Genomic DNA, 24,096 nt, shown 5'->3' on the forward strand with positions numbered 1-24,096 from the left:
ATTTACATGCATACTTTGGATATATGCTTATCCAATTAAAATAGCTCAGAAAAAAGTGTGTCCCCCAAACAGCAGGTGGGACTATATGAACAAATTCCATGGGGTAATTTCTGAAGTAGAAATGCATACTTCTGTTTTGAAAATCCATCAGTACTCAAAAAAGAAAACATATAGGTGCACAGTTCATCCATCTTTTTTATATGCTAAATAGTGCTGTTGACAGAAGCAACACTTGGAATAATGCTGAAAAAGTGCATGAAGCATTTTCATGTTCAGATGTCAGGAGTGATGTATGGGCTACCCAAATTTCAGTGACTTCTCAACTGCTTTAAACAACCCTCCAACACATGGAGGGTTGTTTAAAGAAGTTGAGAAGTCACTGAAATCTGGGTAGCCCATACACTTATATGATCCAGTTCTCTAGAAAATAATGGGGTAAACATGTTAACAGCACAAACAAAGTATTACTGACCCCAAAAATATAGATGTACAACAAAAATTTTTAATTGCACGATTAATCTTGCTTAATCACAGCATGCATTTTGGGAAAGAAAAAATAACCCTGTTTACTAAGCCGCACTAGTGGCTACCATGTGCTAATGCCGACACAGCCCATTCACTTTGAATGGGCTTTGTTGGTATTAGCTCGCGGCTTAGTTTACCTCTACAGTGGGGCTTGGGATTTTCCCTCCTTCCTTGGCGCTGGAGCAAACTCCTTGTCTCCCCCTGCAAAGCAAGGCTCTGCAGATATTTAAGCCGCACAGTTCAGGAAGTTGGGTAAGTCTCGCGGTTTCAAGCTGGGTATTGTAGAAAATCTTTAGCATCATATCTATGTTAGTTGAATGTTCTAATGCATGCTTTTTAGATGTATCCAGGGCTTTGTTTGAGGGGATACTTGGGGGTACTGAGTACCGGCACCTTTTCCATTGCCTGCTAAAATTGACCCATGGACCCCAAGTTTTAATGCTAGAGCTCAGGTTTAACACACCAATTCTGTCTTGTAATAGATTCTGTGACTGGTTGCAGGGGGCCTGGCTATTATGGGGTGGGTCCCTCAGTGATCATCCCACTCCTGAGGGGTGGCCTAGCATTTGAGTACCGGCACCTTTTTTGCTAGAAAAAAACACACTCGGTGTATCATTAGTATCCTTGCGGACCACTTTGCCGCGCCACACCTTTTAAGTATGCTGTTATGGTAATCCTATAAAGACAACACATTTGCATGCTGATTTGGAAGATACCCCTGATGAAGACTGTGTTTGTCAAAACACGGCCTGTGCTGGGTTGTTTTATCAACATTTCTTTTAGAAATAAACTTTGGTCATCCTGGACATTTTGGTTGGCTTTTTCCACTCCTTTGGTTTTGGTTTGTGAGACTGTGTGGAACTCTTTGGTGCCTTCTGGTGTCATTATTAGTATTATATCTCTGATATTTGAATTCTTATGCTGTTAGATGTGTATATTTTTTATACTGTTCACTTTAATTCTAATATTTAGGTTTCAGTTTACTGTTTTCAAGTTTACCTTATTTATTGTATTTATGTTTATTCTTGGTTATTTTACTGTTGTTATGCTGTTAACAAAATTGTACGTTTTATGTTAAACTGTACCTGCTGTGCACTGCCTTGGATAAATAGTAACGTAGTAAATGATGGCAGGTAAAGACCTGAATGGTCCATCCAGTCTGCCCAACAAGATAAACTCATTTTACATGGTATGTAATACTTTATATGTATACCCGAGTTTGATTTGTCCTTGCCATTCTCAGGGCACAGACTGTAGAAGTCTGCCCAGCACTGTTCTTGTACTAGAAATTCTGAAGCTAACGTCGAAGCCCCTTAAAATTTACACTCCAGCCCATCCCTATCTATTCAGTTACAATCAAGGCATAGATCGTAAACGTCTGCCCAGCACCGGTTTTGCTTCCCAATTACCGGCGTTGCTACCCAATCTCCGGTAAGATTCCATAGATCCATTCCTTCTAAACAGGATTCCTTTATGTTTATCCCACACATGTTTGAATTCCATTACCGTTTTCATCTTCACCACCTCCCATGGGAGGGCATTCCACATATCCACCACCCTTTCTGTGAAAAAATACTTCCTGACATTACTCCTGAGTCTGTCCCCCTTCAACCTCAAATCAAGTCCTCTAGTTCTACCACCTTCCCGTCTCTACAAATTATATCATATCCCGTCTCTTCAAATCTCTTTATAAAGGCCATTAATAAATCCCAATAAATAAATAAAATTAATTAATCTGACAACAGCACTTACCAAACCAGAAACAGCAGCTGTAGAGGTTGCTATGGCAGGGATAATCTTTCCAGCAATTCGCTTTGTTTTTAGCCTGTCTGCTGGTTCAATATTGTACATCCTGGCTCTTAGATTGGAGGCAGCAGTGATAAAATCGATGTGTCCATTGGTGTCGTCATCTTTTTCAAACAATAGTGGTGCCATCTGAAGGTCATCTATCCAAGAAAACCATCCAACACACCAGTAAATAATTGCACATTCTTGGGACCAAAGCATAAAAAAAAAAAATTCTATCCAAAGTGCGGTTTGACCTTTGGTCACTTGTTTAGCTACTTGTTAGGGCACAAAGAGCCAAGTTCAATCACTAACAAACGGTACTAATTATAAGCAATCTATACTCTTAAAGATGTTATATTTCCAGTAACAAATATGCTGACAAGGTCTAATCTGCAGTATTTACTACAGCTAAAAACAAGTTGTCTAGCAATGTAACTACCACTGAGATGTTCAAATCTAGGGATGTTCATCGATTAAGTTTTAATCACATGATTAAACATGATCAATTGCGCAATCAAACATTTTAATCACAGTTAAACACCCCCACTCACATTTCCTCCTGTTCAGTACAAAATATTGATAGCAAGAAGTAAATTCTCAGATCTGACATGTTTCAATTACTAAACTGAAAATAAAATTTTTCTTACCCCTGTGGTCTGGTGATTTTATTTTTCTAATCATCTTGTTCCCCATCTATGGTTCTGCTTCCCTGTCTCTGTGCTCTGAACTCTGTTTCCAAGACCTCCTGTCCATTCACTATATCTTTTCTCTCCTCCTTTCTTCTTCACTCCCTGCCCTGTATCCATCTTTCACATCCAACTTTCTTCCATTTTTCTGCATCCTTCTTATGTCTATCTAGTTTCCAACTCTTCCCTTTCCCTCCATCCATGGGCTGAAAATCCTTCCTTCTCTCTTCTCTTCCTTGCCATCTATGTGCATTTGCCCCTCTTCCCCTCTTCTACCTTCTGTTCATGTCCACCATCTCCTTTCTTTTTTCTTTCTTTCATCCCCCATTTCCACATCTATCCCTCTCTTCCCCTGCCATCTAGCATCACCCGTTTCTCTTCCTCTTTCTCCAACAATCCAGAATTACTCCTCTCTCTCCATCATCCACCATTGACCCATCTCTCTCTCTTTCCTCTCACCATCCAGCATCACCTCTCTGTCGTTCTCCCCCCACTATTCAGTATCACCCATCTCTTCCCTCTCATACACCATCACCATCCAACACTACTCTGTCTCTCGATCCTGCCCCCCAACCATCTAAAATCACTCCGTCTCTCCTCTTTTCCACACCACCACTACTAAAAAACAAAACCATCATCCCTCACTGCCCCACCTCTCTCTCCCCACCCCCAACCATCTATTATCATCTTGTCTCCCCTATATCCTGCATTGCCCGATCTTTTCTCCTCCCCATAATGTGCACTGCCCTGTCTCACATCATCTGCATATCCTGCGTTGCCCTGTCTTTCTTCATCCTTCATATCCTGAGTTGCCCTGTCTCTTCCCCCGGCTCCCGTATCCAGATTTGCCCCATCTTATCTCCCTGTCCTCTCTCCCTCCCACTGGTTTACTCATTTTAGATGGTCTGGAACTTGTGCGCTGATCCCTTGCTTCTCTCTTCACCGTGGCTGTAGCGGCAGTGAGCAAAAGACATGCGCAGGGATGTTCCCCTCTGCGTGCTGCCAGAAACAGGAAGTTACATGCTTCTTGTTTCTGGGTTCAGCAGAGCCAGTAGCAGCACGCAGAAGGGAATGTCCCTGTGCCTGTCTTTTGCTTGCTGCCGCTACTGCCACAGTAAAGAGAGAAGCAGGGGATTGGCGCACGAGCTCCAGACCATCTATAACTAACTTCCTGTTTCTGGGTCCGGCATAGCCAGCGGCAGCAAGCAGAGATGAACGTCCCTGTGCCTGTCTTTTGCTTGCTGCTGTTACAGCCACGGTGAAGAGAAAAGCAGGGGATCAGTGTATGACCTTCAGACTATCTAAAATGAGTAAGCCAGTGGGAGGTAGAGAGGACAGGAAGACAAGAAGGGGGCAAAGCTGGATTTGAGAGATGGGGAGACAGAGGAATGCATTAACTATGTTAACATTTTTAACACTAGTTAAGCATTTAGCACATTAACCGCGTTAAATGTACAGCCCTATTCAAATCATAATTGTACTCGTTTTTTCCTGACATTTAAGACTTGAAAATTGACCAGTATGGCCTGCTTTGAAGGGTAAAAATAACAGCATCAATCTGTAGCCATCAGAAATGACCACCAGTGAAACAAATGCAGGTCCACTGGAATCAATTTCTTTCCTCATTAAACTGCAATACCTTGTGTGACATCTAAACACTGAAAACAATTCTTGCGCTTGGGGAAAAAGAAGAAAATTAAGTCACAGCACTGGTAAAACAAAAAGTAAAGAGCAATGTAGTAGCATTGATCTTTAAACTCAAGTGTTTGGTTAATATCCAGGAGCCAAGCGAGACACACAGACATTTAACTCATCAGATATGCAACCATATCCGTCTGCTTCAACAAGGCAACAAGGCAGCCAAGACTTCTGTAATCCAAAGTAAGACATTCAATTTTATGGATATGTGGCCTGGGAGAAAATGCTGGAAGTGACTGATTGGCCAATGTGGCAACCGAACACCACTTTGACCAAGAAACAGGATGCATGCACTGAATCACCATACTATTGTAAAATCTTGTATAGTGAGGCAAGTTACTAAAGCATGGAGTTCAATTTACATATTGAAGTGACAGATATCAAAAGCATGACCTTCAACATCTAGTACTTTAGCTCACAGCAGTTGTGGCTCAAAGCAAGCGTACATCAGCTGATTCAGAACCACACTGAGGTCCCAGGGATAAAAGGAGGCAGCTTCAAAGGAAGGTTTAATAGAGGCAAGCCTGCACAAACCTAACAACTAAACGCTGTAAGGAGATAGGTTTAACTTTCACATGGTAGTGATGAAACACTAGTTGCACTGATGTGAATTCTAAGCTAGTTTTTAAATCTCACTCCGATATATGTTAGAACGATATTAGAGCAGTTCCTGTGTCAAATAGGAAAACGGTCAAGGGTCTATCCCTCCAACCAAATGGTAAAACTTTCATTTAAAGTCACAAGATCTACTGAAATCTTTACTAGAAGCCAGAACGACTAGAGACACATCGATATCATATGGATTTGGTGAACTGATTGCTACCTCTTTAAAATCCAGGCTGTGAAGGCTAAAGACCTGATGTTGGGATGCAACAGAGTTCCCTGATCCTGTGTATTTAGAGTTGGGGTATGCCCTGACCTGACTGGTTCCCAATAGCTAACTCTTAAAGAACAAGAAACCATGTCTGTCTCAGTCAATAAGCTGAAATGAGCAAATATCATAGTGTCAAAGTTTTCTTTTACAAGAAAAAGTAAGGCAGAATTGGAGAATACACATATAGGAGGAAGGCAGCCAGTATGCCCAAATCCCTGTTCAGAAAAAGAAATGAGTAAGCTTCCTGTGAGGGGCAGACAAGAAGACATTTACGAGTTCTCCTCACTAGTGGACTATCCAATCCATAGACCACACTAGTCCCGACAGGAGGATCTAGGCGGTTAACATCGTAAGAACTCAGGAATAATAAATGGAATAACAATCAATCAATTTAACACATAACTGAATACGACGACTGAATATTAAAACTTATCACATAAGAACTTCCTATGTAGTTGCATATAATCTGACTCCAAACAAATCTGAACAGGAAGTTTGCTCCAGATATCAACTGCTTGGAAGGAAAGCAAAGCATTAAGCGACGTTTAAAATGTATTCTTATTGGAAATTTTAATAAAAAACTATTATGAACTCAAGCAGAAATATAAAAAGAATAAGTATTGACTCAAACGTTTTGAGGAATTTCCCTATAATAACTGAAAGACTAAACAAGTAGCCTTAAAAATAATCCGCGCTCGCACACAAAGCCAAAGGAACTTTTTAATATATTCAGACACAATTTCAAATTTTCTTAAATGAAAAATCAAACTGCTTTATTCTATATTAATTGTAATTTGTGTAATAATTTGCCACCAACATACAAAGAATTGCAATAATCCAGATGGGACTGTACTAACAGCTCAACCAAAAGGGTAAAGCGAGAATCATGAAAATAGGATCTAATCAATCTCAACTGCCGCATATGGTACAAAGTTCTTTTCCATATTTGATTAACTTGTGATTCAAAGATTAAAGAAGAGTCCAGAACAACACCCAAAACTCTATAGAATCTTTTTCTACATTAAAGGTATTCCCATCCATCAACATAATTGTTAAAGGAACATCCTCCTGCAAATTACTACTACTACTTATCATTTCTATAGCGCTACTAGACATACGCAGCACTGTACACTTGAACATGAAGAGACAGTTCCTGCTCGACAGAGCTTACAATTTAATTTGGACAAACAGGACAAATAAGCGAAAAGGGAATATTAAAGTGAGGATGATAAAATAAGGGTTCTGAACAAGGGAATAAGGGTTAGGAGTTAAAAGCAGCATCAAAAAGGTGGGCTTTTAGCTTAGATTTGAAGAAGTCCAGAGATGGAGCTTGACGTACCGGCTCAGGAAGTCTATTCCAGGCATATGGTGCAGCAAGATAAAAGAAACGGAGTCTGGAGTTAGCGGTGGAGGAGAAGGGTGCAGATAAGAGAGACTTACCCAGTAAATGGAGTTCCTGGGGAGGAATGTAGGGAGAGATGAGAGTGGAGAGGTAGTGAGGAGCTGCAGAGTGAATGCACTTATAGGTCAATAAGAGGAGTTTGAACATTATGCGGAAACGGATAGGGAGCCAGTGAAGTGACTTGAGGAGAGGGCTAATATGAGCATAGCGACATTGGCGGAATATTAGTCGTGCAGCAGAATTTTGAACAGATTGAAGAGGAGAGAGATGGCTAAGTGGGAGACCTGTGAGAAGCAAGTTGCAATAGTCTAAGCGAGAGGTGATAACAGTGTGGATGAGGGTTCTGGTAGTATGCTCAGAAAGGAAAGTGCGAATTTTGGTGATAGAAAGAAACGACAAGTTTTAGCAGTCTGCTAAATATGTGCAGAGAAGGAGAGGGAGGAGTCAAAGATGACCCCAAGGTTACGAGCTGATGAGACAGGAAGGATGAGAGTGTTAAAAATTAGTAAACCACAGGACCTTAGTTTTATTTTGATTCAATTTTAGCATGTTATCAGAGGCCCACTGCTGAATCTTACCTATACAACAGGCTATTCTATCAAAAGTATCTTTCAGGGTGGCACATACAGGAACGGACATTAAGATGTCACCTGCATTAGAAAATACATGTTCCCCATCCATCAAAGCAATATTAGACAAAGAACTCAAGGAGATTGAACAACATGTGCAAGACTGTTTGACATTTTACCTCCTTTCCAAACAGTGTATGATTAAGTAAAAATTCCCTGAACCAGTCAAGCCTAGCTCGCTTAGTCTCAACAGTAACAATCCATGAGCCACAGAGTCGAATGCAGATGAAATATCTCACTCCATTATAATGCCTTTGTATCGCTCCAGGTGCAACCACACCTTGAATGTTGTGTTCAATTCTGGTTGCTGCATCTCAAAAAAGATATAGTGGAATTAGAAAAAGTGTACAGAAGGGCGACGAAAATGATAGAGGGGATGGGACAACTTCCCTATGAGGAAAGGCTAAAGCGGTTAGGGCTCTTCAGCTTGGAGAAAAGACGGCTGAGGGGAGATATGATAGAGGTCTATAAAATAATGAGTGGAGGGGAATGGGTAGATATGAATCGTTTGTTTACTGTTTCCAAAAATACTAGGACTAGGGGGCATGCGATGAAGCTACAAAGTAGTAAATTTAAAACGAATTGGAGAAAATGTTTCTTCACTCAACGTGTAATTAAACTCTGGAATTTGTTGCCAGAGAATGTGGTAAAGGCGGTTAGCTTAGCAGAGTTTAAAAAAGGTTTGGATGGCTTCCTAAAGGAAAAGTCCTTAGAACATTATTAAACTGGACTTGGGGAAGTACGCTATCAGAAAACAGTGTTCTTGAGAAAGGACAAGATGGTGGCATGAAGCGAAAGTGGTCAAGCAGCCCCATTCCTAACCTTCACTCTTTGATTCGTAAGGAACTTTTCCTCCTTACCTATGCCTAAAAGGAGGGGTAAGCAGCACGTTTGGCCCGCTACGCCTGCGATTCCCGTGGTTGGACCTATGGACCGCTTTACTGCGCCTGGACGTTTTTTGGGGCTGGACTCCTCATTGCTGGAGGGAGTGGTGGGAGGTGACCCGCTCCCCCAGCTTGAGACTTCTCTCAGCCCTGAAGATCAGATGCCTCCACTCATGCCGGTGGCGGAACAGCGACGTGGTCAGGAAACCCGCTATAGAAAAACAGTCTTTGGAGGATATACAGACTTCTTTGAGTAAGTCTTTTTTGCCTATTAAACTGTCCACCATTACCTTGGACACTATATGGGAAGCTCTTTTAACTTTGAAAACTTCATTTTCCCAAAAAATTACTCTCTGTAATGCATTATACTCAAGTTCCATCAGAGAAAATATCCCTGCTGGAAACAAAAACTTTAACTATGGAAAAACAGATTGATTCTAATGTTATTAATATTCAGTCGCTCCAACAAACTCAAGTAAATTTGATTAAAGAAAATCTGATATTGAAATATAAGATGGAGAATATGGAGAATCAACAGAGATCTAAAACATTTTCCTAAAGTACCAGCTGTGGCTCCTCTTATAACTTTCAAAAAGTATCTATCAGAGATATTGAAAATTCCAGAACAGGCTTATCCTCCGGTCTCTTAAAATATATTATTTGTCATTATATAAAAGGAAGAATACTAATTAACTAATTTCTGAAGAAGCCGAAGTTATATTTGACACTTTAAATTTAACACAAATTCTTGAAGACGATAATGTTATTAAACCAGCTACCTTGATTGTGACTTTTGTATTACAACTGGATAGAGACTGGATAGTGAGACAATTTTACCGTCATAGAGAAAAGCTCTTTCTGAATTGTAAAATTAGAATTTTTCCAGATATTGCTAGAGCAAACCAAAAAGGTGTCAACTTTTCCTCAAACTCCACCCTCGGGTGGTGCAATTAGGTGGTTTATTTTGGTTGATGTATACCCTGGAGGAAAGGAGAAACGGGTGATATGATACAGACGTTCAAATATTTGAAAGGTATTAATCCGCAAATGAACCTTTTCCGGAGACGGGAAGGCGGTAGAACTAGAGGACATGAATTGAGGTTGAAGGGGGGCAGACTCAGGACTAATGTCAGGAAGTATTTTTTCACGGAGAGGGTGGTGGATATGTTGCATGCCCTCCCGTGGAAGGTGGTGGAGATGAAAATGGTAATGGAATTCAAACATGCGTGGGATAAACACAAAGTAATGCTGTTTAGAAGGAATGGTTCCGTGGAATCTTAGCGGAGATTGGGTGGCGCCGCTGGTAACTGGAAACAAAACGGGAGCTGGGCAGACTTCTATGGTCTACACCCTGATCGTGACTGAATAGATAGGGATGGGCTGGAGTATAAATTTTAAGGGGCTTCGATGTTAGCTTCAGAACTTAGTACAAGAACAGTACTGGGCAGACTTCTACGGTCTGTGCCCTGAGAAAGGCAAGGACAAATCAAACTCGTGTATACATATAAAGTATCACATACCATGCAAAATGAGTTTATCTTGTTGGGCAGACTGGATGGACTGTACAGGTCTTTATCTGCCGTCATTTACTATGTTACTATGTATGAATTTTCCTAGTGTGTATTAAAACTTAACTCAGTGAAATATGTTTTCTATGATCCTACGCATTTAATATCTTTTTTTTGACTCGAAGACTGTTGTAACTCCAGTTTTGCAGCTTATAGCAATATCTTCTCCTACTCCGTAATATAATAATTTGGTCTGTGTTTCGCTTCTAATTTTCATTTAAAATGTTATAACATTATTTAATGGAATTGTACCTTGTCCTCTCTTCTTAATAGTGGACTAGAGAATAGATAATAGTATAAATAGTTGCTTATAAAAAAAAGTAATTATTAAGTAACTAGTAAAAAAGGCCCGTTTCTGACACAAATGAAACGGGCGCTAGCAAGGTTTTCCTTGGAGTGTGTATGTTTGGGAGAGTATGTGAGAGTGACTGTTTGAGAGTCAGAGTGAAAGTGTGAGTGTGTGAGAGAGAGAGTGAGTCTGGGTGTGAGTGTGTGTGAGAATGAGAGTGTGTGTATGAGAGAGAGTGTGTGTGTCTGGGCAACAGAGAGAGTGTGTGTGTGAGACACAGATTCTCTGTGAGAGTGAGTGTATGACACCAAGCGAGTGTGTGAGTGACTGTGTGGCACATAGAGAGTGAATGTGATACTGTGTGAGACAGTGTGTGAGAGTGAGAGTCAGAAAGACATTGTATATGAGAGAGAGAGTGTGAGCCGTGCCCTTCCAATCCATGGCCATCTGTCCCCTGCCCCCTCCATTCATCCTTTTCCAGCAATTCCCCTCTGTCCCTGAGCCCTGCCCTCCCAATCCATGGCCATCCATGTTTGTCTGTCACCTGCCCCCTCCATTCATCCCTATCCAGCATTTCCCCTCTCTGCCTGAGGCCTGCCCTGCAATCCATATCCATCCATGGCCATCTGTCCCCTCCATTCATCCCTATGCAGCAATTCCCCTCTCCCTGAGTCCTGCCCTTCCAATCCATGGCCATCCATGCTCCTCTGTCACCTGGCCCCTCCATTTTTCCCTATCCAGCATTTCCCCTCTCTGCCTGAGGCCTGCTCTGCAATCCATATCCATCCATGCCCATCTGTCCCCTCCATTCATCCCTATCCAGCAATTCCCCTCTCCCTGAGTCCTGCCCTTCCAATCCATGCCCATCCATGCTCATCTGTCACCTGGCCCCTCCATTTTTCCCTATCCAGCATTTCCCCTCTCTGCCTGAGGCCTGCTCTGCAATCCATATCCATCCATGCCCATCTGTCCCCTCCATTCATCCCTATCCAGCAATTCCCCTCTCCCTGAGTCCTGCCCTTCCAATCCATGCCCATCCATGCTCCTCTGTCACCTGGCCCCTCCATTTTTCCCTATCCAGCATTTGCCTTCTCTGCCTGAGGCCTGCTCTGCAATCCATATCCATCCATGCCCATCTGTCCCCTCCATTCATCCCTATCCAGCAATTCCCCTCTCCCTGAGTCCTGCCCTTCCAATCCATGCCCATCCATGCTCCTCTGTCACCTGGCCCCTCCATTTTTCCCTATCCAGCATTTGCCCTCTCTGCCTGAGGCCTGCTCTGCAATCCATATCCATCCATGCCCATCTGTCCCCTCCATTCATCCCTATCCAGCAATTCCCCTCTCCCTGAGTCCTGCCCTTCCAATCCATGCCCATCCATGCTCATCTGTCACCTGGCCCCTCCATTTTTCCCTATCCAGCAATTTCCCTCTCTCCCTGAGTCCTGCCCTCCCAATCCATGCCCATCCATACTCCTCTGTCCCCTGCCCCCTCCATTCATCCATTTCCAGTAATTCCCCTCTCTCCCTGTGCCCTGCCCTCCTAATCCATACCCATCCATACTCCTCTGTCCCCTGCAGCCTCCATTCATCCTTTTCCAGCAAGTCCCCTCTCGCCCTTCCATGACCCCCCCCCCCCTCGCATCCATGCTACTCTCTCTGCCATGTCCCAGCCTGGGCCGCCCTCTTCTCCCCTCCCCCCCCCCCTTCGCATCCATGCATCCCTTTTTTTTATTCTTTTTAACTTTACCTCCGTGGCGGTTCGTGCAGCGAAGCGTCAGGGAAGGAGGCGGCGCTCCCGACGTCTAGCTTTCCCTTCGCTGTGTCACAGCGAAGGAGGGTAGACGTCGGGAGCGCCGCCTCCTTCCCTGACGCTTCGCTTCCGGATTTGTTTGTTTAGACGCGAGGGCGGGGCAGAGACGGCTTGCTGGCTTCACAACACGAACGCCACGAACCCACGAACCCCACGAACCCTTTCAGAACGTTGTCCTCATTAGAACGTTCACGGTGCGTTTTATTATATTAGATATGATGTTCAATATTACCTATCTTTTCAGAATCAAGTTTATTCTTGTTTAAAATTGAGAAATTGATAAAAATAAAATAAAATAAATTGGACTTGGGGAAAATCCACTATTTCTGGGATAAGCAGCATAAAACGTTTTGTACTTTTTTGGGATCTTGCCAGGCATTTGTGACCTGGATTGGCCACTGTTGGAAACAGGATGCTGGGCTTGATGGACCTTTGGTCTGTCCCAGTATAGCAATACTTATATACTTATATATCATACTAGAGTAAAAGAATCTGCCCAACTGTACACAAGTATTCTCTGACAACAGTGGTTAAGGTTATTAGTAGAGATTCAGTACTATGTTGAGGTCTAAAGCCAATTTGTGAAGAGTGAAAACAAGAAAATTTATCAGGATAACTAGATTTGTTTACTAAAGAACATCTCTAATAGTATGGTAAATAAAGGTATCCCTACAATTGCTCTAAAGCTAGATGTATGGGATAAATTCAAGCCTGAGATTTAGGTACAGGAGTAAGCGCTATCTGGCCCATCTCTAAAGGAAGCTTCCCTAAAGTCAGCAGACTATTAAAAATGAAACAAGCCATAAAATAATATTAATCCAAGGGTTGGACAGTAAGTAAGGTGGACAAGTATCCAATACACATCAACAAGATGTAAGTTTTAGAAGCAAAGACTGAATATCATATATAGAAATAGGGTCAAAACATCCCATAATTGGTTGACATTATTACTTATATCTAAGTAAGAATCATTTCCTGCCAATTGAGGGGCTGTACCCATAAAGGAGAAATTAGATCTTACCTGCTAATTTGCTTTCCTTTAGTCCCTCCGGACCGGACCAGGATTGGACTGTTGGGTTGTGCCTGCCTACCAGCAGGTGGAGACTGAGAAAACTCTGACTCTAGAGAGCCAATAGGAGCCCTGGCCATGTGACCTTAGCCTCAGTATTTGAATAACAAAGCAGGAAAGAAAGAAAGAACTTCTGTGCCGTATGGAATCCTAGCAGCCACAAATTCCTCGGCAAAACCGAGTACTAGAGCTCACCAGCAACTCTCACCAGAGAAGTGGTATGGCCCATTTGTATTAGAGCTCGCCAGCAACTCTCACCAGAGAAGTGGCATGGCCCATTCATATTAGAGCTCACCAGCATCTCTCACCAGAGAAGTAGTATGACTCACTTAAGGTTTCATATATATTCCATCAACTGAGCTCACCAGCAACTCTCGACAGAGAAGTGGTATAACATATTTAAGGCTTTATATCTATTCCAGCAACTGAGCTCACCAGCAACTCTCACCAAAGAAGTGGTATGACCCATTAAGGTTTTATATATATATATATATTCCAGCAACTGAGCTCACCAGCAACTCTCACCAGAGAAGTGGTATGACATATTTAAGGCTTTATATATATTCCAGCAACTGAAGTCACCAGCAACTCTCACCAGAGAAGTGGTATGACATATTTAAGGTTTTATATATATTCCAGCAACCGAGCTCACCAGCAACCACCAGAGAAGTGGTATGGACCACGCAAAGTCTTTTTTTTTTTTTTTTTTTAATATATATATACAGTATCATCTGTTTGTTTGTTTTTTTGAAACATTCCACTTCCAAACTTAATAAAAGAATCTAAAGAGTTGATAGAACATGGGAGGGGCCTGGTCCGGTCCGGAGGGACTAAAGGAAAGCAAATTAGCAGGTAAGATCTAATTTCTCCTTCCTTAGCGTCCCTCCGGACCGGACCAGGATTGGACTGTTGGGAAGTACCAAAGCAGTAATCTTACGGGAGGGACAGACATTGAGAATGCGGTAGAGTCCCTGAAAACACCCAAACTAGGATGAATACGAAGCCAAAAGCTTGACGATCCAAGAACCGCCAATAAACTAAATAGAATAACTACAAAGCAAAAAAGCTGAAAAGTCCAAGCGACGCTGAACATTGTCCCCTACCAAGTGGCCACTATATAATGTCCCCCTACTGCACTATCTGTGCAGCGCAAAGGACAGAGAGACTCGAGAAAAACAAAAAAACGACTGAAAGAAAGATGGCAAAGGTAGAAGCAGAGCCGCCTGTAAACAAAAAACTGCAATGAATCTACCTCAGCTGAGAAAGTGGAAACTGAAATCCTGAAGTACAATACTCCCGATATCGTAGACTATTGCTGACCTAGCAACAGATTGGAAGTATGTAAAGCCTGTCAGTGAGAAAGTACCTGATCACTAGAAGCTAAATAGGTAAAAACAAGAATGCAGTTAAATACTATGCAGAAGAAGAAGGTACCTAAATCCCTGCTGCAAACTAGACTGAAGGTGCAAATAAACTGACAGCCGCTGCAGTTACCCAACATGAAGAAAACATATCTCAGAGCGCAATTCAAATGAGAGAGAAAGAATCATCTGTAGCTGTTGCCTCTGCAAGCAGATCACCCGAGACTCTTGTCGTAAACCCCAATTAGTGAAAACGGGAATAAATCAACAGTAGACACTTGTTAGTACCTTTCATCTGTTAGATACATATAGAAGTCCATAAAACACTACACAGTTCCAGGAATAACATGTATAGAATGTTTGCACGTTTAGGAATCTAGCCAGGTGCTCATGGTCTGGATTGGCCGTGGACCGAAAGGTGGGCTCGATAGGACCTTTGAGCTTTTCCCAGTGTGGAATTACATATGTACTTATGTAGTAGAACTATAAATATACATATATATTTTCACAGATGCAGCCATCAAAAAACTGCTCACTGTGTATATGCTCCCGGCATACTTGCAGGAAGAATGCTCAATCTCAACCACCAGACCCAAGTGCTGCACTAGTGAGAATACAGAGGCCAACTGAGCGGAGGGAATCCCATCCGAGATAAATATCTGGATACGAGAGGGCATCTATCTCTGCCGCTGACAAGTCTTTTTAGCAAGAGAGTAAGCGAGGCACATGGAAGGTCAGAGCGAAAAGAAATAGTTCTAGAACTGGGACCTCCCCTTAAGGTACTATCCACTGAGAACTCCCAGAAGTTTTTTATTTTTTTTTTTCCCAATGGTCACGAAATTGACGGAGTGAAAAGCTGCCAAAAAAAAAGACTACCGAGACTCCAAAGAGAATGAAGAAAAAATTCCTTCTTGGGAGCTAGAAAGTAAAATTTTACTCTGCAAAATAGAGCAAGGTAATGGCCGAAGGCCCAAGAACATCCAGAGAAAACAGAAAGTGGGACGCTTGTAGAGAAGACAAAAACAGTCTGCGCCAACGTGACTAAACAAAGAGAGAAAAAATAGAGACATGCTACGAAATCTAATGAGATCACACGAGAGCTCAAAAGAGAGATCAAATGAGAGACTTGGCTACACGCCCCCCGTAACCTAGAGTGTGCCCGAAATGCACCACCCGTTGCTTGACCCGACAACTCTGCCAATAAGACTGTCTGTAATGAACCAGACATCTAGGAAAGGATGAAACGAGGAGACGTTGTTTCATGAGCGCTGCTGCTACTACGACCATAACTTAAGAAAAAAGTGCGCGGAGCCGACGCAAGACCGAAGAGCAGGGCAAGAAAACTGGTAATGAGGACCTTCTCATCATCCTTGTATCGTGGACATTACTCCTCCTATACTGAGATGTACTAAAATCTACCAACCCACACCCATAAGAAATGAATGTGGTACTTGCAACCTGGATTGACCACAACTGAGGACAGGATGCTGGGCTTAATGGACTCTTAGACTTTCCCCGTATGAAAATACTCATATACTAAGCAAAAATGCAAAGGAAGTGAAAGAATCCCCTTCCAATTGAAAGGAAAGTCTGGAGTGAGGACGTATAGATTGAAAATGAAAGGATCACCATATGTTGCGCGTGGACTGAGACACACTGGCCTTTAATTTTACCGGATCTCCCCAAACCTTGTATCATGTCATGCCTCCTTCCTCACTGAGAGTACAGAGATGAACAGACGCACACTCACGAGATATGAATGTGGTATTTGCAATCTGGATTGACCCCATCTGAAAACAGGATGGGGACTCTTGGCCTTTCCCATTATGGCAACACTTATGCCCTTATGGCAAAAAATGCACAGAAAATGAGTGAATCTCCTTCCAAGAGAAAAAAACTCTGGAGAGAGGAAGAATAAAATGAAAATGAAATGGAATAGACTTGGAAAATACCTATTACGGAAAAGGTGGTGAATTTGTGCCACAGGAGACAAGACTGTACCTGACGTCAAGAAAGCTTGAAACAAGACCCTAAAATCTGTAAGGAAGAGAAAGGGATAGCAGATGTTATGGATGGTCATACTGGACAAAACCAGAATGTTTACCATGTGCCCAGGCTGAACAGATAGAGGAAACAAAAATACAAGTAGATGGCGTGAGGACCTCCCACTATCCTTAAGTGGGAGAAAATGCAAATTGACCGGATAACTTTACTCCCTAAGTTAACATATATCTTGTAAGTCCTAGAAGAAAACTAAGATAACACATGAGAAACTCCAAGACAGTTGGAAAGTAGAGAAGACGTGAATAAAACATGCCTTCTAAAGCAGTTGAGAAAACTGGGTGCTCGGTAGACAGGACTGAGTCTCCTAGAATATGAGAACCATCTGAACCATGTAGCCTATGCAGCTGTCATCTGCTATGCCAAAGAGAACGCATAGCCATGAAAGAAAATTGCTGAAAGGAAGTAAGACCTTAATGTCCAGAATTGCAAAGTACGCAACAATTGAGTATCAGACAATGTATTTCATTGCACATGGCATCTGAACCATATAGCCTACGCTCTAGAGAACGTTTGTTAAGATCTTAAAACACAGTATAAGAACATAGCCACGGAGGAAAATTTCCTGAAAGGAATTAAGATCTTATGTCCAGCATTGTAAAGTACCAAACAATAGACTATCCGGCAATGTAGTTCTATCCACATGGCACCTGGCCCAGATAGCCTATGCCATAGAAAATGTTTGTTAAGTTCTTAAAAACACTGTATAACATCATAGCCAAGAAGGGAAATGCTTGAAAGGAACTAAGATATTATGGCCAGATTTGTAAAGTACTAATCAATTGACTATTAGACAATGTAGTCCTATTCACCAGGAAATGAGAAAGACACAGAGTGACGTACACTGGACCCCCATAAAAACTGTGCTAGACAATAGCAAAGACCTTTCCTCCAAACATCACGCACAAGGGAAAGGAATAGGAAAATGGTTATTTTGGAGCTGAGATACAATTTAATTTGCCCCATTGTCTAAAACAGAGAATTCCCGACTGAGCTGCACTTTGAATCGGAGTCTTGCCAAGAACAAAGAAATCGCCAACTGAGCTGCACTTTAATTCACAACATTGCTAGCAACCAAAAAGTCCACGACGGAGAAAAAACAGAGGGAAAAACAAAATGAGCGCCATTCGCATCGTAGCACTTCTTTTTTTTTTTTTTTTTTTAATAGCTAGAAAAATACATGTAAAAATTAATTTCAGGGAAAATATACTACCAATTGCCCCAACTACCAGAGAAACAATATCTCCTTTCCATTGCACAAACAGCCAAACACAGTAAAAGCAGAAAAACGCTGCCACGTCAAGGGAAATTGCAGCTGCATGCAAAACAATGGCGGCCAAGCGCGCCAAAATGAGAAGAATAAAGTTCGGGGGAGAAAACCACTAACTGGACCGACGAAGAAGCAGGAAATCCGTGCCGCCGAAAAACAGATAGCCTCCGAGGCCGCACAAAACATGGTTTAGCCTCTGGCCCGAACAGGAACCGTCAATACAGCTCCCAAGCTATACAGACCCGTCCAAGAGCGAGCACGCGCTTAACAGTTCGCGCCTCTTTTTTTATTTTACAACTACCACCGCTAACAACGCCAGATAGCAGAGGAAAAATAATGAAGATAACAAAAAAACGCCGATTAAAGTCACAGATGCTGACTTTTCACTTTTTTTTTTTTTTTTAAATAGCTCCGCAAGAAAAGAAAATAAACTCTTCAAACAGAATAAGACAGAAGAGCTACCTGCTCGTTATAAGCCTGGGGAAAGCAAAAACTACTTCCTTTAAATTCCTTTCATTTGAATTAATTCTTTTAATTTTCTTTTACTTGATTTAATTCTTTAAAAACAGCTGCCTATTAAAAGTGGCTGCCTCTCCCTAAGACGGTACACCTTTCCAGAGAAAGGGACGGCCCTTCCCTGCTAAGCCAGGGAGATGGGGAGGAAGGGGGGTGGACTCGAGACACCCGAGTTTAACACCCCAGAGGCTGTCAAAGAAAGAAAAGAAACCCTGTCAAGCCTCTAATTATGATTCCAGGCACAGAAGAAGTATTATAAATATATCTGTAATATCTTATAGAGAAAAAGAGAGAGAGAGAGACTAATGGGCTCACTTCCTACCTGCTGAGAGACTGAGAAAATACTGAGGCTAAGGTCACATGGCCAGGGCTCCTATTGGCTCTCTAGAGTCAGAGTTTTTCTCAGTCTCCACCTGCTGGTAGGCGGGCACAACCCAACAGTCCAATCCTGGTCCGGTCCGGAGGGACGCTAAGGAATTATTTTTTGTTACAAGATCACAAATCTGTTTAATTTTATCACAAAAGAAGTCTGCCAACTTCTGAGCTGTAGGTTGTATACTAATTGTAAGTGCATCAACTTCAGGAGATAAAGAAGATTCCCCACTAGTTGGAACAGTTTCTTGGGATCCCCTGGATCAGTACCTAGCATAATATTGCTTTCGTATCTTGCATTTATAGTTTCTTTTCAGTTCTCATTCTTGTTTTTAGATTGTGAATCCACTGTGATCTGCTAGTTAGCTAATAGCGGTATAACAAAACCTAATAAACTGTAATAAGCTTTGTTGGCTTCTGCTACATAAAATTTATAAGACCTTAAAGCCTCCTTCCATTTAGATTTAACAGAAAGATCCTGATTTTTTCTCCAACTCCTCTCCAAACGTCTACAATTCTGTTTTAAGTTCTTTAATAAATCGGTAAACCAAAGAGTTGACCTAGCAGATCTAACTTTCTGAATTCTCATGGGAGCAATAGCAATCAAAGAGTCTTCAATAGTTTGATCCCAAATCAGATTTCATTACAAAAAGATCTGATTGGTTTAAATTAATATGGTCAGAATCTATATTCCAAAATCTATCTACATCTATCTTCCCTCTAGTTTTAATAGTATGTCTGGTTTGTTTGTTCTAATTAGAAGCCACAGAAACATGCAAATTAAATTGAGACAAAAAGCAATCACATCAAGGGACAGCTGACCAAGTATCATAAGATAATTTGAGAGACGGATAAGGAATAATAAAATCAAGAGAATGTCCTTTTCATAAGTAGCTACCTGTGAATCACAAGATGCCAAGAAAGTTTAAAACTCTTAACCCTGGAATCATAGTCTGATTATAATGGGAGATTTAAATCCCCAATGATAACTAAACTAGAAAATTGAGATAGAAAATGAGACATATTTTCAGATAACATCCTGAGCATTAGTTCAAGGCCCAGGAGGTCAACAGAGCAAAATCTTTTTTTTTTTTAAACTACTTTCAGGTCTGGGGGTCACAGGTCTCGGCTCAACTTGTCCACTAGGATACTGCTCTTTCCTACCAAGTACGATTGACAGTCATCCAATATGAGAGCGACCAGTTTCACATCCTGATAATCTCCCATCACAGGAGGCATGATATGTTTTACATATAGAAGCAGGGAGGAATGATAAGTACCCCACTCCCTGACTGGATTAGGAAGACTGTTGGGCAACTTATTTCCAAAAGCCTTTGGTGTATTACAGACCACGTTTACCTCTAGGAATTTTATTTCATAAAGTTTTCCTAACAGACCACAGACTCTGTGTATGAAGCCCTTTTGTATGAGCTCCCCATATTGCCTCTAGGAATTATACATTCTTCGAGGACAAACAGGCCAGTTGTATTCTCACAGCTAGGTGAAATCCATCTAAAGCCCAGTGCTGATGCTGACTAGCGAGATTAATGTAGAATTTTCTAGCAGAGTTCCACCACGCATGCACTGGCACCTTCTTGTCCGATGTGTGAATCTTTCAGTTTTTGTTTTTCTGCGGAGCAAGGAGGACATGTTATAGGATTTTCCTTTCAGCATGTTTTTTTTCTTTCTGATTCTCAGTGCCTTCCAGTGCAGGTATTTTTGTCCCTTTCATAATTATTATTCGTTCCTCATTTTATTTTATTCTATTACCCTTTAAAGAATCTTGCTGGAAATTTCTACATTAATTTTGCTAGTCAGCGTCTACCCCACGCTCCATCACATGATGTCATCCAGCTGTGAGAATACTTGGCCTGCTGTCCTCAGAGAACACCTGCTAAAGGTAAGTAACTTTGCTTTATTGCTATGTCAAGCCTTAGTCAAGACATTCCCTACCGGTGTATATCCCTGGTGATCACTGTGCGATCATTCTTCTGCGAGGTGCCCCAAGCTGATCATTCTCAGCAGAGAACATTGAATGTATCAGACCTGTCAGAAAGAAATCTCAGACAGAGAGCTGTCAGTTTGTATTGTGAAATGTACCGTGCTATGAAGTTTGGCAGTTCAGCTTAGCCCTGCTCCTTTAGTGACATCAGTAAGCAGTCACTTATTGCCCCATTTAAGCGGACTAATTCTGAGGCACACCACTGAAGGGGCATGCTGAAGGAGCATGTCTTGCCCTTAGAATGCCCCTCTGTAGGCACATTACATATAATTGTAGTCATGATTTGTAGAAAGGCTGGGAATCAATACTGGGTTTTGCATATTGTTTATTTCGATTATGTGTGATGAGGCAACAACCTTCTTATTAAGATATATATATATTTTGTAAATAGTTTTTCATGTTAGTATATTCAAATCACATCCCTATTCAAGCAGGGAGATGTCTTAAAATGTATCATATCACTTTAGAGTTTGTTATGATAATTTGATAAACTACGCTACTGTTGGTCCAATACCTGTCCTGACCAGGTAAGGTACTTATAAGAGGATAACTAGAATATTTAGATATAGAAATAGTGCTAATATTGGAAGGAATAGAGTTCTTGTTCCTACTGTGACTTCTCAGAAACCAACATCCACTCCTATTCCATGCATTCTCAAATGCTAGGTTAGTTTGTATTAAGTTAAATATAACTAAGGAGTTGATTGCTGATTCAGATTATGGTATATTTTTGTTACTGAGACAGAGCAATTTAACAGTTGGGAACCTTTTTTTTTTGAAGCCTGAAGTCTTCTTGCAAGGAGGATGTAAATAAACTTAGATGGAGAGAAGCCAGACAATCAGGATTAGAGCTTAAATTCCCACACAGGCCTTGGGTTAATATATCATATGGTATTATCAAAAAATGTGTTCAGGTGCGTAGCATGATTGCATAAGTATTGCCATAATGAGACAGACCAAAGGTCCATCAAGCCCAGCATCCTGTTTCCAACAGTAGCCAATCCAGGTCACAAATACCTGGCAAGATCCCCCAAAACTTCAATACATTCTATGCTGTAATTAATCTCTGGAATTCGTTGCCAGAGAATGTGGTAAAGGCGGTTAGCTTAGCGGAGTTTAAAAAAGGTTTGGACGGCTTCCTAAAGGAAAAGTCCATAGACCGTTATTAAATGGACTTGGGGAAAATCCACTATTTCTGGGATAAGCAGTATAAAGTGTTTTGTACATTTTTGGGATCTTGTCGGGTATCTGTGACCTGGATTGGCCACTGTTGGAAACAGGATGCTGGGCTCGATGGACCTTTGGTCTTTCCCAGTATGGCAATACTAATGTATTTATGTCAGCAAATTTAATTACCTCACTAGTTACTCCCATCTCTAGGTCATTTATAAATAGGTTAAAAAGCAGCAGTCCCAGCAGATTCCTGGGGAACCCCTCTATCTACCCTTCTCCATATTTTAGCTGTTCATTAATTGGATACATTCCTAGTAGAAATTTATGTTTGGGTAAGACCTGCACATTTTCCATAACTAAATTCTGGATTTCAACCCGTTAGTATAGATTCTATGCACCAGTGGTTTTCCTGTGTTTTTATGTCCTATCAAACATTATCACATAAAATACATCCACAATTCAAAAACTTGCAGAGACTCTGACTACAGCCATAAAAGAACTAAGGAAACTTACTTTTTGTTGCTTCTCCAGAACATATAATTTTCTCTAGCTGCATCATGGCATATCTCTCATCCTCACTGCTTACAGGGATTTGGTCTGGTTTCCGTGCAGTTTCATCTGTTTGTACAATCTGCAAAATTGCATAGTTGTCAAACACTTGAAGTACGTTACTAGTATTGGAAATATATAAGGAGTCATGAGATGTGCCTGTGGACAAGTGCTTTACAACATCATTCTGTTTCATGAAAGTGAAAAGTACAATATAATACCTTGTACTGGACAAGCATACAAGTCTTAAAAACCTGTCCAAGTGTTTCACCAACTAAGGTAAAAAAGCAAGCAAGGTCTTGTGTGTGTGTTTATTTTTTTTATAACAATATCATAGCTATTAACATAAATTTTCAAAGGCTGCAGCTGTACAGGACAGTTTTGCTTAGAAGCTAGAACACAATTAACGTCCTATTTAACACAGAGAACTCTAGTCACTGCAATCTCAAAAACATTTCCTGTCAGTTCTATAGTCCTAACTAATGACAGTACAAATGAGAGGATGCAGGGTGTGCTTAAGTCTATTCAGCAAGCAATCTTCAAATGAAGAGTAGGTCTAACAGCACTATAGAAATTAGTAGCAGCAAATCTTGTACCCTTCTAGGGTGACACAAACACTGTATGATCATCATAAAGAAGGGTGTACACTGAACAAGGTTTTTACATCAAGCTGACACTGTGCAAATTCAGAGGAACACACATATTGGAAATGCAGTACTACATAAGTATTGTGAAGGTTAGCTAAAGGCCATACAACTGAAAACAAAGTGTATAAGAGGAGAGCTGGAAGAATTCTGCACAAAAGGAAAATTTGCTGAGTATGGACACAAAGGCTTTTAAGTTAATCTAGTACTGGAGGGAAAGAGAGGAAAATCAGAAAGTCTAGGCAGCTTTAAAAAGTTACTTTAAGCATGTTAGGGGAATCTGATCACAGAGAAAACAGACACACTAAAATTTCCAATCTTTGTATTGAAGATGGAAGTGATGACTAGAACAGTGAATTCTACTCAACATTTCCCCCATGATAAGATTCCAAGGGGACCTGATCCACTATCCTTGCTGGAGTTTGGACCAGGAGCCTCAAAGCAAGTGGAAGCAGTAGAGACAACAACTGTATCAGACATTCTCAAAGACTAAATCTCTAGATGTCAGGTACTGGCTTAGATAAGTTAAAAGGCGCTGCTGGGAAGTGGGAAGCTCTTTGCAGGAATTCAGAAGCTAACCAGCCCACTCATCTTTCAAGCTTCCTAAACACAGAATTCTTATAGCCAAGTTTTTCTGTTCCAGGTTGCTATTAGTTCCAAGCCCATGTGTCTACTTTGACTAGTGCAACACTTGGGTGATTCAGAATTTATGACTGACCCCACTCTAAGATCCTAAGTACTTTAAGGGTGGTAATATGATGTATTATGCAGAATTTCTGATCCTAGCGTAATAGACAGACCGTGAGCTGTCTAGGAACAAGAGGCTCCTACTGTACCTTAATCTACGAAGGAAATTTATTAAATTAAGTCTCAATTACACAAACTTTCTTTCTAAACACTACTACAAAAAAGCAAAGGGAAATG

The 24,096-nt window shown here is 41.3% G+C and overlaps 1 protein-coding gene across 2 annotated transcripts in view; it reads right to left on the minus strand.

Moving 5' to 3' along the window:
* Positions 1-24,096, minus strand: part of UBA6 (ubiquitin like modifier activating enzyme 6) — a 262,135-nt gene that overhangs the window by 17,861 nt on the left and 220,178 nt on the right. For both annotated transcript variants that reach the window (XM_030190526.1, XM_030190525.1), the window contains 2 exons: positions 22,493-22,610; positions 2,278-2,471 (listed from right to left, as the gene is read on the minus strand). In XM_030190526.1, the coding sequence (XP_030046386.1) occupies positions 2,278-2,471; positions 22,493-22,610 (312 nt within the window). The remainder of the gene's footprint in view (positions 1-2,277; positions 2,472-22,492; positions 22,611-24,096) is intronic.

The sequence above is a fragment of the Microcaecilia unicolor genome, chromosome 2 (genome assembly GCF_901765095.1).
Source record: "Microcaecilia unicolor chromosome 2, aMicUni1.1, whole genome shotgun sequence".
Taxonomy (NCBI): domain Eukaryota; kingdom Metazoa; phylum Chordata; class Amphibia; order Gymnophiona; family Siphonopidae; genus Microcaecilia; species Microcaecilia unicolor.